The sequence below is a fragment of the Gossypium hirsutum genome, chromosome A01 (assembly GCF_007990345.1).
Source record: "Gossypium hirsutum isolate 1008001.06 chromosome A01, Gossypium_hirsutum_v2.1, whole genome shotgun sequence".
NCBI classification, from domain to species: Eukaryota; Viridiplantae; Streptophyta; class Magnoliopsida; order Malvales; family Malvaceae; genus Gossypium; species Gossypium hirsutum.
In genome coordinates, this window is record NC_053424.1 from 118,936,122 (window position 1) to 118,950,690 (window position 14,569).

Here is a 14,569-nt window from a genome sequence, read left to right on the forward strand (position 1 = left end):
ATTGTTAGGTAAACATTCCACTTTTGTAACTCTATATTTTGAAATGAAATGAAAATGGTATCATCATTCGGTTTCAATCAAACATATTTTTTTTTCTTTTGCTTGTTAACCGAGAGCTTATGCTCTTGATGCTTTGTGTTTTTCTGCTTGCTGTTTGAAGAGCTTATGCTCTTAGTGTTTCATTGTTTGGTTGTTGCTGCCATTTTATCCAACAAATCCATTATAGTCATCAGCATTAAAATGACTCAATTTGAAAAAAAAAACATGAATGAATTAAAACACAACATTCAGCCTTATTGAATAAGTGAGTTTTGTCTCGATGGTCTGGTTATATTAAATTCAAGGATGGGCAGCAGTTTTGCGAGACCACCACTCAAAGTCTTCGTATGATTTTTCCAAGTTGCTAAAAAGAAGCTACAAACTTCAGCCAGTCTATTGAACAAAATAAATGCTAAAGAAAAGCCCACAAAACAACGCGTCATGTACTGATGCTGACTGCACATGGTTTGACGGTTCTTCCTTTTGCCTAGCATCCCATATCTTTGCTTCTTCTCTAATTTCAGAGTTTCCATCTTCCTTCATTCTACATTTTGCTAAAAGGATTTGTTTTTTAGTTGCTGCCACTGAAAAAGGTTATGCCGAAAACTCGTGGTTGTGGACTTGCTCCTTCCTCAACCTAGTGCCATTGTTATCTTCTTCATAACTCTTTGTTGTATTGATATCTCTCATTATTTTGTATTGATATCTCTCATTATTGATACTAATGAGGATTTCACTCTTTTCATTGCTTTTCTTAAATTCTTTTGTATCGGTTATGTTTATTGTCGATGTGGTTTTGGTTTCGGCTCAATGTCAAAGTGATCAGAGTCGGTTGTTGCTTCAACTCGAAAGCAGCTTCAGCTACAATTATGATTCATCAGGAAAGCTGGTGCCGCTGAAATGGAATCAAAACACAGATTGTTGTTCCTGGGATGGTGTAAGTTGCGATGGAGGTGGTCATGTCATCGGTCTTGACTTGAACAGGAGATCAATTTCAAGTTCAATTGACAATTCAAGTAGTCTTTTTCGTCTTCAACATCTTCAGTGGCTCAATTTGGCTTATAACGAATTCAAGCCAGCTTTTCCTTCTGCGTTTGATAAGCTGGAGAATTTGAGTTATCTTAACTTGTCCCATGCTGGCTTTGAAGGACAAATTCCAATAGAGATATCACGCTTGACAAGGTTGGTTACTCTTGATTTATCTGTATCTTTATATCTTGGAAGACCATTGAAACTTGAGAAGCCAAACCTAGAGATGCTTGTTCAAAATCTCACGAAGCTGAGATTTCTCTATCTTGATGATGTAAATATATCAGCTAAGGGGAACGAGTGGTGCAAGGCTTTATTGCCACTGACCGAGTTGCAAGTGTTGAACATGTCCGGCTGTTATCTATCGGGACCTATACATTCTTCACTTTCCAAGCTTCGATCTCTCTCAGTAATTCACTTGGACTTCAACAACTTGTCTGCGTCGGTTCCAAAATTCTTTGCGGAATTCCCAAACCTGACTTCCCTCAGTCTTACTTACACTAATTTGAGTGGAAGATTGCCAGATGAAATTTTTCAGATACCTACATTACAGACTCTTGATTTGTCAGACAACGATTTACTCCAAGGTTCGTTTCAAAAATTTTCTCCCAATCTTTCTCTTCAAATTCTGTCACTTAGCCGCACAAATTTTGAGGGGCAAGTACCAGAATCTCTCGGTAACCTTGGAAAACTGACAAGAATAGAGCTTGCAGAATGTAATTTCAGTGGAGCCATACCCAAAACAATGAAGAAACTTACCCAACTTGTGTATCTGGATTTTTCCTTTAACCGTTTTTCTAGTCCAATACCATCATTCTCATCATCCAGAAATCTTACATATCTAAGTTTTGGTTATAATCAGTTAAATGGTGGAATTCATTCCACTGATTGGTCAAGTCTTTCTGAGCTAGAAATTGTTGACTTAGGAAAGAACAAGTTAAGTGGAACCATTCCACCGGCTTTGTTTTGCGTTCCATCACTGCAAAGACTTTTCCTTTCTCAAAACCAATTCAAAGGTAACCTTAGTGACCTTCATGGTAAGGCCTCTTCATTGCTTGAGGGACTTGATCTTAGTAGCAACAAGTTTCAAGGGCAATTCCCAATGTCCGTGTTTGAACTCCATGGTCTGAAGTTACTATCCCTTTCCTCAAACAACTACAGTGGATCGATACCAATGAGTGCCTTTCAGAACTTGAGGAATCTTTCTTACCTTGATCTCTCATATAACAGGTTGTCTATTGATGTCACCGATACTAATATTTCCTCGATTTCTTTCCCCACATTTACCACATTGAAGTTGGCGTCTTGCAACTTAACCGAGTTCCCTGATTTTTTGAAGAATCAGTCCAGTTTAATTCAACTAGACCTCTCAAAGAATCAAATTCATGGGAAAATACCCAATTGGATTTGGAAAGCAACAAGTCTCGAGTACCTAAATCTTTCTCAGAACTTTTTTGTGGAATTTCAAAGACCTTTGGAGAATATAACTTCTAATGTTCGTTTTCTTGACGCACATGGGAACCAATTGCAAGGGCAAATCCCAATTCTTAACCCATATGATGTCTTTTATCTGGATTACTCTTCTAACAATTTCAGCTCCATTTTACCACCTCACATTGGTGACTCCCTCCGGTCTGCTTCTTTCTTGTCCCTTTCAAATAATAACTTTCATGGGAGTATCCCTCAGTCGATATGCAATAGTACATCTCTTGATGTACTTGATCTGTCTAATAATTCCCTGAGTGGCCCAATTCCTCAATGCCTCTTTCAGATGAACGTGTCTCTTGGAGTACTGATTCTAAGGGGAAACAACCTTAGTGGCATCATTTCCGACACTTTTCCAGAAAGTTGTAAGTTGCAAACTCTAGATCTCAATCAGAACCGATTGGAAGGAAAGGTTCCAGAATCATTGGGGAATTGCAAAGAGCTGGAGGTTTGTTAGAAATCAAACCCACTCCAAGCATAATCTAGAAGCATGAGACGTGGAGCAATTTTGTGCCATGCAAAGTGCTGAAATTTTAGCCATACAAAGTGCTCCATTATTGAGATGTTTTGTGGCTGGAAATTAAGTGGATTAATAGCCACATTTGTTGTCATTTTATCAGCCTATAAATAGAGGCTTGAACTTGTGTTGTAATGAAGTAAAATGAGAAGAAAAAAGAAATAAGAGAAGCAACGTGAGTGAGAGTGAGAAGGTTAGCAAACCTTGAGTGAGTTAAAATCTAGCAGCAGCTAGACTATCTAGTCATTGAGAAAATATTTGTAATCTTCGTATTGTAATATATTGAGTGTGTAATAAAAAGTAAATTTTCGGCCCATCACGTTTCCAACAAGTGGCATCAGAGCTACGGTTCGGAGCTTGGTTCGGAGTTCGGTTCGTGTCCGGTTCGTGTCCAGTTCGGAGTACCTTTGGTGTTCATCTAACAAGTCGATATGGGTGACGTAATTCAGCTACAAGTTCCACAATTGACGAAGACAAATTATGGAAATTGGAGCATTCGAATGAAGGCTTTGCTCGGTTCGCAAGATTGTTGGGAGATCGTTGAAAAAGGATACATCGAGCCCAGAGATGCCGCTACAGAAGCAGCTTTATCAAATGACGCTAAGAAGGCGTTACGAGAAGCACGAAAGAAGGATCAAAAGGCCTTGAATAGTATCTTTCAAGGTATGGATGAATCAACCTTCGAGAAAATATCAGATGTAAAGAACGCGAAGAATGCATGGGAGATTTTGTAAAAATCATTTCAAGGTGTAGAAAAAGCTAAAAAGGTACGCCTTCAGTCACTTAGAGCTGAATTTGAAATGTTAAAAATGAATAGCTCCGAGAATATCGATGACTATGCCAATCGTGTAAAATCGGTGGTAAATGAAATGAAACGAAATGGAGAAACTCTTGACGAGGTAAGAGTGATGGAGAAAATTCTACGGTCACTCACACGCAAATTCGAGTACGTAGTCGTTGCCATCGAAGAATCAAAAGATTTGTAAAAGATGTCGCTCGAAGAACTTGTGGGTTCTCTGCAAGCCCATGAGCAAAAGATGAAGCTAAATGAAGATAGTGAAAATCTTGATCAAGCCTTGCATAGCAAGTTGTCCGTCGACGACGGAGAAACAAGTAATAACTTTAGCCAAGGAAGAGGAAACCGCAGAGGATACCGTGGAGGCTACCGTGGTGGAAACAGAGGAGGAAGAGGATCACGAGGACGTGGAAATCAATCATATGGGAGATATCAAGAAAATAAAGATTATCAAACATCCAACCGTGGACGTGTATCTAGAGGTCGTGGCCGAGGCAGATTTCAAGAAAATAAATCTCAGGTACAATGCTACAACTGTAACAAGTATGGACATTTCAGTTACGAGTGCAGATCAACACACAAAGTGGATGAAAGAAACCATGTAGCAGTCGCAGCAGAAGGCAACGAAAAAGTGGAATCAAGTGTCTTTCTCACTTACGGAGAAAATGAAGATCGCAAGAGAAGTGTGTGGTATCTCGACAACGGTGCAAGCAACCACATGTATGGAAGAAAGGAGCTGTTCACAGAATTAGATGAAACAGTTCATGGACAAATAACTTTTGGAGACAACTCACATGCAGAAATCAAAGGAAAGGGTAAGGTTGTTATAACACAAAGGAATGAAGAGAAGAAGTACATCTCAGACGTTTACTACGTACCAGCTTTGAAGAGCAACCTGATCAGTCTTGGTCAACTCCTAGAAAAAGGATATGAAGTTCATATGAAAGACCGCTCACTCGCCATCAGGAACAAAAGTGGAGAATTAGTTGTTCGAGTTGATATGATGCGAAATCGTCTTTTCACCCTCGACATCGAGTCTGGAGAAGTAAAATGCATGAAGACGGATCTGAAGAATGAATCATGGTTGTGGCACTTAAGGTACGGACATCTCAGATTTTCTGGCTTGAAGCTGTTGTCGAAGACAAATATGGTGAATGGATTACCAAGTATTAATCATCCAGATCAACTGTGTGAAGCCTGTGTCAAAGGAAAGCAGCATAGGCAGAAATTTGAAGTAGGAAAATCTCGAAGAGCTAGAAGACCATTGGAAATTGTACACACCGACATATCTGGTCCGTACGACATTGAATCACTCGGTGGAAACAGGTACTACCTAACTTTTATTGATGATTATAGCAGAAAATGTTGGGTTTATTTTCTCAAAGCAAAATCGGAAGCCCTAGAAAAATTCAAGGAGTTCAAAGCAATGGTGGAAAAACAGAGTGGTCGATATTTGAAGATACTCAGATCCGATAGAGGAGGCGAGTATACTGCAAAGCTTTATGAAAGTTTCTGCAAGGATCATGGAATCATTCATCAGTTAACAGCCAGACGCACTCCACAACAAAACGGAGTTGCAGAAAGGAAGAATCGGACAATTCTGGATATGGCAAGAAGCATGATAAAAGGTAAACACCTTCCGAGAACTTTCTGGGCTGAAGCCGTTGAATGCGCAGTTTATCTGTTGAATCAATGTCCAACAAAAAGTGTAAGACACAAGACACCAGAAGAAGCATGGAGCGATCACAAGCCAAGAGTTGGACACCTCAAAATTTTTGGATGCATTGCATATGCACACGTTCCTGAGCAACAGAGGAAAAAGCTTGACGATAGAGGAGAGAAGTGTATCTTTATAGGCTATGACAAAAGAAGTAAGGCCTACAGACTTTATAATCCTCTTACTAAGAAATTGATTATCTCAAGAGATGTCGAGTTCGATGAAGCGGATTACTGGAGATGGAGTGAAGAAGAAAAGAAAGTGGAAGGATTATTTTTCAACGAAGACGACAATGATGTCATCAACCAAAAAGAACAAGGCGATGATCAAAGTCCTGGTACAACAGCCCCTTCGTCACCAACCAGCAGCAGCGGAAGCAGCAGCTCAGATGAAGCACCCACAAGAACACGGAGTCTCAACGATATCTACAATTCTACGGAACCTGTAGAGACGCAGTTCGACTATTCACTATTCTGTCTAATGACAGAATGTGATCCAGTGACATACGAAGAAGCAATTGAAGACAATAAATGGAAGAAGGCCATGGACGGGGAGATTGCTGCAATAAGAAGGAATGACACGTGGGAGCTAACAAGTCTGCCAGAAGGACATAGCCCGATTGGTGTCAAGTGGGTGTACAAGACGAAGACCAACAAAGAAGGAAAAGTAGAGAAATACAAGGCAAGACTAGTCGCCAAAGGCTACAAGCAAAGACAAGGAGTGGACTATGATGAAATATTTGCTCCAGTCGCAAGAATAGACACAATTAGGCTTCTCATAGCGGTCGCAGCACAATACAAATGGAAAATCTATCAGATGGACGTCAAGTCTGCATTCCTGAATGGCTACTTGGAGGAGGAAGTCTACATAGAACAACCACCTGGATATAGCATACAAGGAAAGGAGGACAAAGTCTACCGATTGAAGAAAGCTTTGTATGGATTGAAGCAAGCCCCAAGAGCATGGAACACAAGGATCGACGAGTACTTCCGAAGAAATGGATTCATCAAAAGCCCGCACGAGCACACCCTGTACACAAAGAAGAATGGATATGGAGATATCATGATCGTATGCCTATATGTGGATGACATGATCTTCACCGGAAACAATCCAGGTATGTCTGATGATTTCAAGAAAGCTATGACTAAAGAATTTGAAATGACAGATATCGGTGAGATGTCATACTTTCTTGGAGTCGAGGTGAAACAAATGCAAGATGGAATTTTTGTCTCTCAAAAGAAGTATGCGGAGCAGATTTTGAACAAGTTCAAAATGAAGGATTGCAAGCCAGTAGTCACGCCAGCTGATCCAGGGATGAAGCTAAGTGTTGATTCGACAAGGGAGTCGATAAATCCGACGTTGTTTAAAAGTCTCGTTGGAAGTTTAAGGTATTTGACAATCACACGACCAGATATTACATATGCAGTAGGATTGGTGAGCAGATTCATGGAGAAGCCGAAGCAAGACCACTTAATTGCCGCAAAAAGAATTTTGAGATATATCAAAGGTACGATGAACCATGGTTTATTCTATACCCACTCACAAGATTCAAAATTAGTTGGCTACTCAGATAGCGATTATGGGGGAGACTTGGATGATCAGAAAAGCACTTCCGGATATGCATTCCACATCAGTTCCGCAGTTTTTTCATGGTCGTCAAAGAAGCAACAAACAATTGCTCTCTCAACATGTGAAGCAGAGTATATGGCCGCAGCAACTTGTACATGCCAAGCAATGTGGTTGAAGAATATTTTGGGAGAAATAGGTGTTTCAAATGAAGGTCCAATTACCATCTACGTTGACAACAAATCCACTATATCACTTGCCAAGAATCCGGTGTCGCACAGCCGAAGCAAGCACATCGATACGAAGTATCATTTTATCCGAGAGCAAGTGAAAAACAAAAACGTGGAGTTGGTCCATTGCAGGACAGAAGATCAACTGGCAGATATTTTCACAAAGCCGTTGAAAGTGGAGACATTCAACAAATTCAAAGAGAAGCTCGGTATGAAAGTTGGGTTTGAGGGGGAGTGTTAGAAATCAAACCCACTCCAAGCATAATCTAGAAGCATGAGACGTGGAGCAATTTTGTGCCATGCAAAGTGCTGAAATTTTAGCCATACAAAGTGCTCCATTATTGAGATGTTTTGTGGCTGGAAATTAAGTGGATTAATAGCCACATTTGTTGTCATTTTATCAGCCTATAAATAGAGGCTTGAACTTGTGTTGTAATGAAGTAAAATGAGAAGAAAAAAGAAATAAGAGAAGCAACGTGAGTGAGAGTGAGAAGGTTAGCAAACCTTGAGTGAGTTAAAATCTAGCAGCAGCTAGACTATCTAGTCATTGAGAAAATATTTGTAATCTTCGTATTGTAATATATTGAGTGTGTAATAAAAAGTAAATTTTCGGCCCATCACGTTTCCAACAAGGTTGTAGACATTGGCAACAATCAGATCAGTGGCAGCTTCCCATGCCATTTGGAGAATATATCCAAGTTGCGTGTCCTTGTTTTACGATCTAACAAATTCAACGGCAGTATTCATTGTCACAAGAACAATACCAGCTGGCCAATGCTTCAGATTGTTGACTTAGCATCCAACAATTTTAGTGGTAAACTGCATCTATCTGGTTTGGGGACCTGGGAGGCTATGCGGCCTAATCATGATAAAAACCAATCAGAGCTCCAACATCTCATGTTTGAGGTCTTAGCAAATAATGACCAATATTACTATCAAGATGCAATAACAGTTACCATCAAAGGCAATGAGTTGAAGCTTGTGAAAATCTTGCCCGTGTACACCGTCATTGACATTTCATGCAACAATTTTGAAGGGCCAATACCAGAAGTCATCGGTCAATTCAAAGCACTTTATGCCCTCAACTTTTCACATAATGCTTTCATAGGTCCAATTCCATCATTTTTTGGAAACCTAGGAGAGCTTGAGTCCTTGGATCTCTCAAGCAACAGCCTACGCGGTGAGATCCCTTTGCAGCTAGCAAACCTCAATTTCCTTTCATTTCTTAACGTCTCAAATAATAAGCTAGTGGGTCCAATCCCAACGAGCACCCAACTTCAATCATTTTCAGAAGCTTCATTTGAGAACAATGACGGATTATGTGGACCTCCTTTGAAGACAAAGTGCGGATTGCCACCAGCTAAAGAAGACAGCCCTTCAGATTCTGAAACAGGGAGCATTATACAGTGGAACCATTTAAGTGTCGAGATAGGGTTTATCTTTGGGTTGGGAATTATCATTGTACCTCTTATCTATTTGAAGAGATGGAGGATCCGGTATTTCGAGCGTGTCGATCATGCTCTCTCAAGACTTTTCCCCCGTCTTCGTCGTGAAACCAAAAAACATGGGAGGAGAGCTAACTGGAACCAAAGGAGGAGGCTCTAGCAACGATTGGGATTAAGTAGGGAAGGAGTTAAAAGAGGTACTTCAACTATTTGATTGTTGTTTCGACTGTATGTTGTTTTTGTAGCTTCTGTTTCCACCATTTATTACCCTTGTAAGAAGTTTTATCCTGTTTCTTTTGGATTAAAAATTATTTTAATTTGAATTTAATCTTAAAAATGTTTATACAAATATATTTTAATATTTATAGTTTACAAGTAATGAAAAATCATTATCGAATCAAATTAAATTTAGGTTTTCATATGAATTTTGTATCAAATTGAGATACAACCCCTCGATAGGTATATTGCAAGTAGATTTGTCTGGGTTATTCGGTCCAATTTGAAGTTGTGTCCGAAAAGTTTGAGAATTTGGATAAAAGATAAAACTTGTTTAAAAAATAGACTAGGTCCCGAGTAAGGTTTTTTCTCGAATCCGATCAGAATTTTTAAAAAAAATTATTCTTTTTTTTCACAATTTTGTTGTTGTTTTCTCACTGTTTTGTTGTCATTATGTTACTACGGTTTTGTCGTTATTATTTGAATATTATATAACTTTTATTTTATTGTTAATTTTACTATTATTTTAGACAGTGACGATGCCAGAAAATTTTTTTAGGGGATTGAAATTAAATTATATATTTTTACAATAGTAAAAATATAATTTTACCATTTTAATATTTGTATTTTTATAATTTTTAAAAGATTAAATCAAATTTTTATCATTTTTAGGAGGCCAAAGTATAATTTTGTCTTTGCTAATTTATATTTTTATAACTTTTAAAGGGGCCTAAATGAAAAATTTTACATTTTAGGAGGTCGGCTAGCCTGCCCTTGATTTTAGAGGCATTTGCTTATTAAATTACACCTATCTTAATGTTATTTAAGTATAAATATTTTTAAATTTATTTTCAAATAGTTTGGAAATATTTATTTTAATATTTTTGATATATTATATTTTAAAATTCTTTATATAAAAATAAAATAAAAATTTTAATATGAATAGGCATGACTCGATTTTAGTATTTTTATTTGGGTCGAGTTTAAACAAAAATTTAAGTCCATTTTTCGGGATAGACTTACCAATCGGACATAAAATTTTGTTAAGGCCCAATCCATAAACAACAATGCAAAAGAAAATATTCTAGAAAAAAAAAGGGAAAATCCGGTAACTTTGATTAAAATTATGATTATATTATATAAACACTAAATATAATAATTAAACGATTGCAAGATACTAATTATAAGATAAATATCAAATGGGAGTAAGAGTCGTAATTTAATTTTTAAAAAATAAATATTAAAATTATACATAAATTTTATTTTAATATACAATTTAATCCAATCAAATCTAAAATTCTTTCTAAAATATTCTTCAAAACCAATTTCCAACTCAAAGTAATTTTGATAGATTTTAAGGTTGTCCCACTCATTCGTCGAAAAAATAAACTCTATAAAAATAGATTACATTTTACTTACTCTACTTTAAAAAAAATAATAAATTAACCTTTGTATGTTAAGTAAAAGAGCAAATTGATCGCTCTGTTAAAATTTTATTCATTTATTCAATCTTTGATGCTGAGTTGTCGGGCATTTTGGGGTAGGCCAAGCATTAAAAAAGGAAGCATCTTCGCATCTTCTAATCCAGTCTCTGCACTGGTAATGCGAATTCAAAAGCTGTTACAGAATGGAATTCATTGGGTAGTAAACTATACCCCTAGGGAAGTTAATCAAGTTGCTAACAGGATTGCCAGCATGGCTTCAGCTAACATGGAAGGAGTTAATGTGTTAATAGGTTGGGAGCTTGTTCTTGAAGTTCTAGATAGCGATAAGACTGGTGATTTTATTTTATTTATATTGTAAGCATAGTTTAAAGTTCTATAGTTTTTTTCTTCAGTCAAAGAAAAAATTCTATTTATTTTTACGGTTAAAAATTGATTCTTATATGTACACGTAACATATTATATGTAATTATCTAATTATTTTATTGTCAAATTTTAACGATAAAAATAAATGAAAATTTTAATAGAAATAATAACTATAAAAATTAATTTGTTTATTTTTTTAAGTACAATCTATCACTTATTTCATAGGTTTACATTGTATTCAAAAAAAAAAAAAACTTGTATCATCACATAGGTTTCGTCCATTGTATTTAAAAAAAAAAAAACTTGGATCACCACATGGGAGCTGGGGCAGGGGCTTCAACGGCAAATAAGCCGGTTGCTTCGCTAGAAACAGGGCCAGGAGCAGCACCGGAGCTCGATATAAGGTCCACCATGCTCCGCCGTGGGTTCGACCATTGAGCGTTACAAAGATCAGGCAAAAACACACCTGCAAATTAACCAAAGCGTACAATATAAATGAAAGGGGCCTTTGATATGCTTTTTACGTAACATGTTGAGCAATAATTGATACATACCTTCACCGGCGGCCAAATTGAAGTAAAGGTCGATAACGTTGGGACAGTTTTGGTAACAAGCTGGTGCACAAAGCTTGGCCGTGAATTGTTGATCGAGAAGTGAATCCGATGATATGCCGATGGAGTTTCTATTGACGCCGCAGGCAGCAACACATTCATCACTCTCTATATAATCCGCCATCCTCTCCACCACGACCTCCGATGTCCGGCATTGATGCTCGACGTCGCCGCCTTTGTCCGCCGCCGTTTCCAACACACACCTTTTCCCCGATGAGGCTATTGAAAACGCGCACACGTCTTTGGGCAAATCTTCACAAATGATCTCAGCTGCAAAATCAAAATCAAAACAGAAAAAAAAAAACCATTTAATCAAATAAACAAATTAAAACAGGGTTTTAAGGAACTCCATGGATTGATCATAAAAAGGAAATAAAGAAGGTTTTTGAGATTTTGTATTACCCATAGAAGCATGGAGGGAAAGAGAAGAAATGAAGAGAAAGATGGGGAATTTGAGAGAAGCCATCGTTGATAATGAGTTGAGATGAAGAGCAAGAGGGTATCTTTATTATGTATATATAGAGCAAGCAATGGCTTCGTCTCCTTCGACAAGTCTCTACAGTTAAATGACGTGTTTATTAAGCTGCATGCTGAAGCATGCTTAAGTTTTCGAGTCCAAAAAGAAGACCTCAAGAAATTTCCACTATTCTGTTTCTAGAAGGGATAATATAATTTCACAAAACATAAATCTCAAAATTATACATTAACTTAGATTTATTGTATAATTACGTACATGAATTTTAATTTGGTATAATTATAAACGTGAAATTCTAATTTTAAAAAATTAACTATTTAATATTTTAATCAAGAAATTAAAGATTTTAATTATTTAGACTAATTAATAACATTATAAAAATATAAGGACCAAATATGTTATTTTAACTAAAAATATAAAATGGAAATAGTGAACAAATTAGATTGTCATTTTAAATATATATATACCACATGTCACTCAATTATGGGTTATTTTCACTTTTTAATCACTCAACTATGAATTTTTTAAAATTGGTCACCCTACTAATCGAGATTTTTTTTCCATTTATGTTAATTGCACTAATAGAAGGTAATGTGTCCGTTAAAAAACTAATATAATAACAATTTTAGCCATCAATTTTTATATATCATATCGATTTAGTCATAATTTAAAAAAAATTAACTCTCAAAATTTACAAATAATCTCAGTTTGATCCTAATTTTAAAAATATATAAAATTACATATATGTTTTCAAAAAATATAATAAAATTTAAAATTTTTATATTACTATTTATATCAATATTAAATAAAGAAACTATCTCACGTTCTCCCTCTCGTTACTACAATTAACGGAAATACACCAAAAAAGAAATCACGATTAATTGGATGACCAATTTAATAAAATTCACAGTTAGGTGATCAAAAAAGAAAATGACCCATAATTGGGTGACTTGTGATATAATTTACCCATAAATTTTGTTTCCGATACATACATTAAAAAATAATATATTTTACTAACAAGTAATTAGGTGTAATGATAAGACATTGCACTCCTAAAGGAGAATATAAGTTCGAACATTGGAGACAACGTTATTGAGAGGTGTAGTCACGAACCTTGATATGGACCGTAAAACGAAGATATATAATATCGAACATAAATCCAAAATTATTATACTATATTAAAATATTAGATGAACTGTTTCTAGATAATTTGTAATACCCTAGATCACATGAAGACACGTATTACAAAACCATTAAAAATACACGTATTTCTACCCAAAAATACATATACACATGTATCACACATTTTACGTATTAATTTTCTGAATTAAATAGGTAATAAATAAATCCAGAAACAAGTCTAATTATATTTTCATCCTTACGCTATATATAATTTAACGATTTAATCTTTTTTCTTTAGTTTGATACAATTGGATCCTCTTACTATTATCAATGTTAAATCTTAATTCGAATCACTATCATCGTTAAAATTTTCATTAATTAATCATCAAGTTGAATTGAAATCGAATTTTTTAAAAGAACTCCACATCAGCATACTAATGAAAAATGTTAAGGGAATAAAATTATATTAAGTTAAAGTAAAAATATATATATTAAATCTGAATTTAAGTATAGTGTAAGGATCAAAACCGTAATTTTACCTCGAGATATGAAAGCATTGAAGAGGCTGATTTTGGTTGGTTCTGTCGTTCATATCGAGGGATTCTGCTGGTTTGCCGATCGCCATGAATAAACTTCTATGTATTGACAGTGATCGTTGAAAATGAAATTTAATGACCATAAACATTATATTTTGGTATTATATTTTTCAGATTTTTTTAAAGCTTGTATAATTTTATAAAAATTAAAACATAATTTCATCAAAAAAATCATTTTAAAAATTTATATTTTATTCGATTAAATCAATTCTTTTATATTTTTAAGAATAAAGTGTAATTTTTCTATATATTAATTTAAATATTTATAAATTTTAAAATATTTTAATTTCATAATTAAAATAAAAAAATCAAGTATCTTGTTTTTTAAAAAAATTTATTTTTCAATTATAAATTATCACGAGAATTATATGAGATAGAGATGGTCTCTCTTATCTGAATTAGTAGTCAAAGATTCAACCATTGCCTTAAGTTAAATATAATGGTATAGTATTTTTAGTATTTTTCATCAAAATTTATTATTAACACATTTATATAACTATATCTTCCTTAAAAATGAATCGTTATCAATTCAATAAACATACTCAAATTTCAAAAAATAGATTGAAATAAAAAAATTTTAAAAAAATGATTTTTAATAAGTATAAAAATTTAATAGGAAACTTTACCCAAATTATATATTAGATCTACTCATTGGTCATATTACTTGCCTCATCTCAAAAGTCTATCAAAAAATGAAAAGATTTTAGACAAAATACGATACTTGAAAAATGCGCTTAAGTAAAATTTAATACTTGTTTTCTATATGAGCCAAGCTTTGGGCAAGATTAATTTGGCTCGAACCTAGCTCAACTTAAATATATTATGTTATGAAAATATATTATATTAATTATATATGTTAAATAATAGTTATATATATTTATATTGAATCAATAATCCAATAACAATTAAAGTGATTA

General features: G+C 35.0%; 2 protein-coding genes across 2 annotated transcripts; one reads left to right on the plus strand and one right to left on the minus strand.

The window, feature by feature from the left end:
- The first annotated feature begins 375 nt into the window (after window positions 1–375).
- On the plus strand, window positions 376–3,010 carry LOC107958027 (receptor-like protein 7). The gene has a single exon (XM_016893678.2). The coding sequence runs from the start codon at window positions 764–766 to the stop codon at window positions 3,008–3,010; it is 2,247 nt and encodes a 748-aa protein (XP_016749167.2). The 5' UTR covers window positions 376–763.
- An 8,009-nt stretch (window positions 3,011–11,019) lies between these two features.
- On the minus strand, window positions 11,020–12,051 carry LOC107961283 (uncharacterized). The gene is made up of 3 exons (XM_041115719.1): window positions 11,862–12,051; window positions 11,403–11,729; window positions 11,020–11,314 (listed from the first exon to the last, which is right to left on the minus strand). Exons 1-3 carry the CDS (start codon window positions 11,923–11,925, stop codon window positions 11,157–11,159), a joined length of 549 nt encoding a protein of 182 aa, XP_040971653.1. The 5' UTR covers window positions 11,926–12,051; the 3' UTR covers window positions 11,020–11,156.
- Window positions 12,052–14,569: the final 2,518 nt, after the last annotated feature.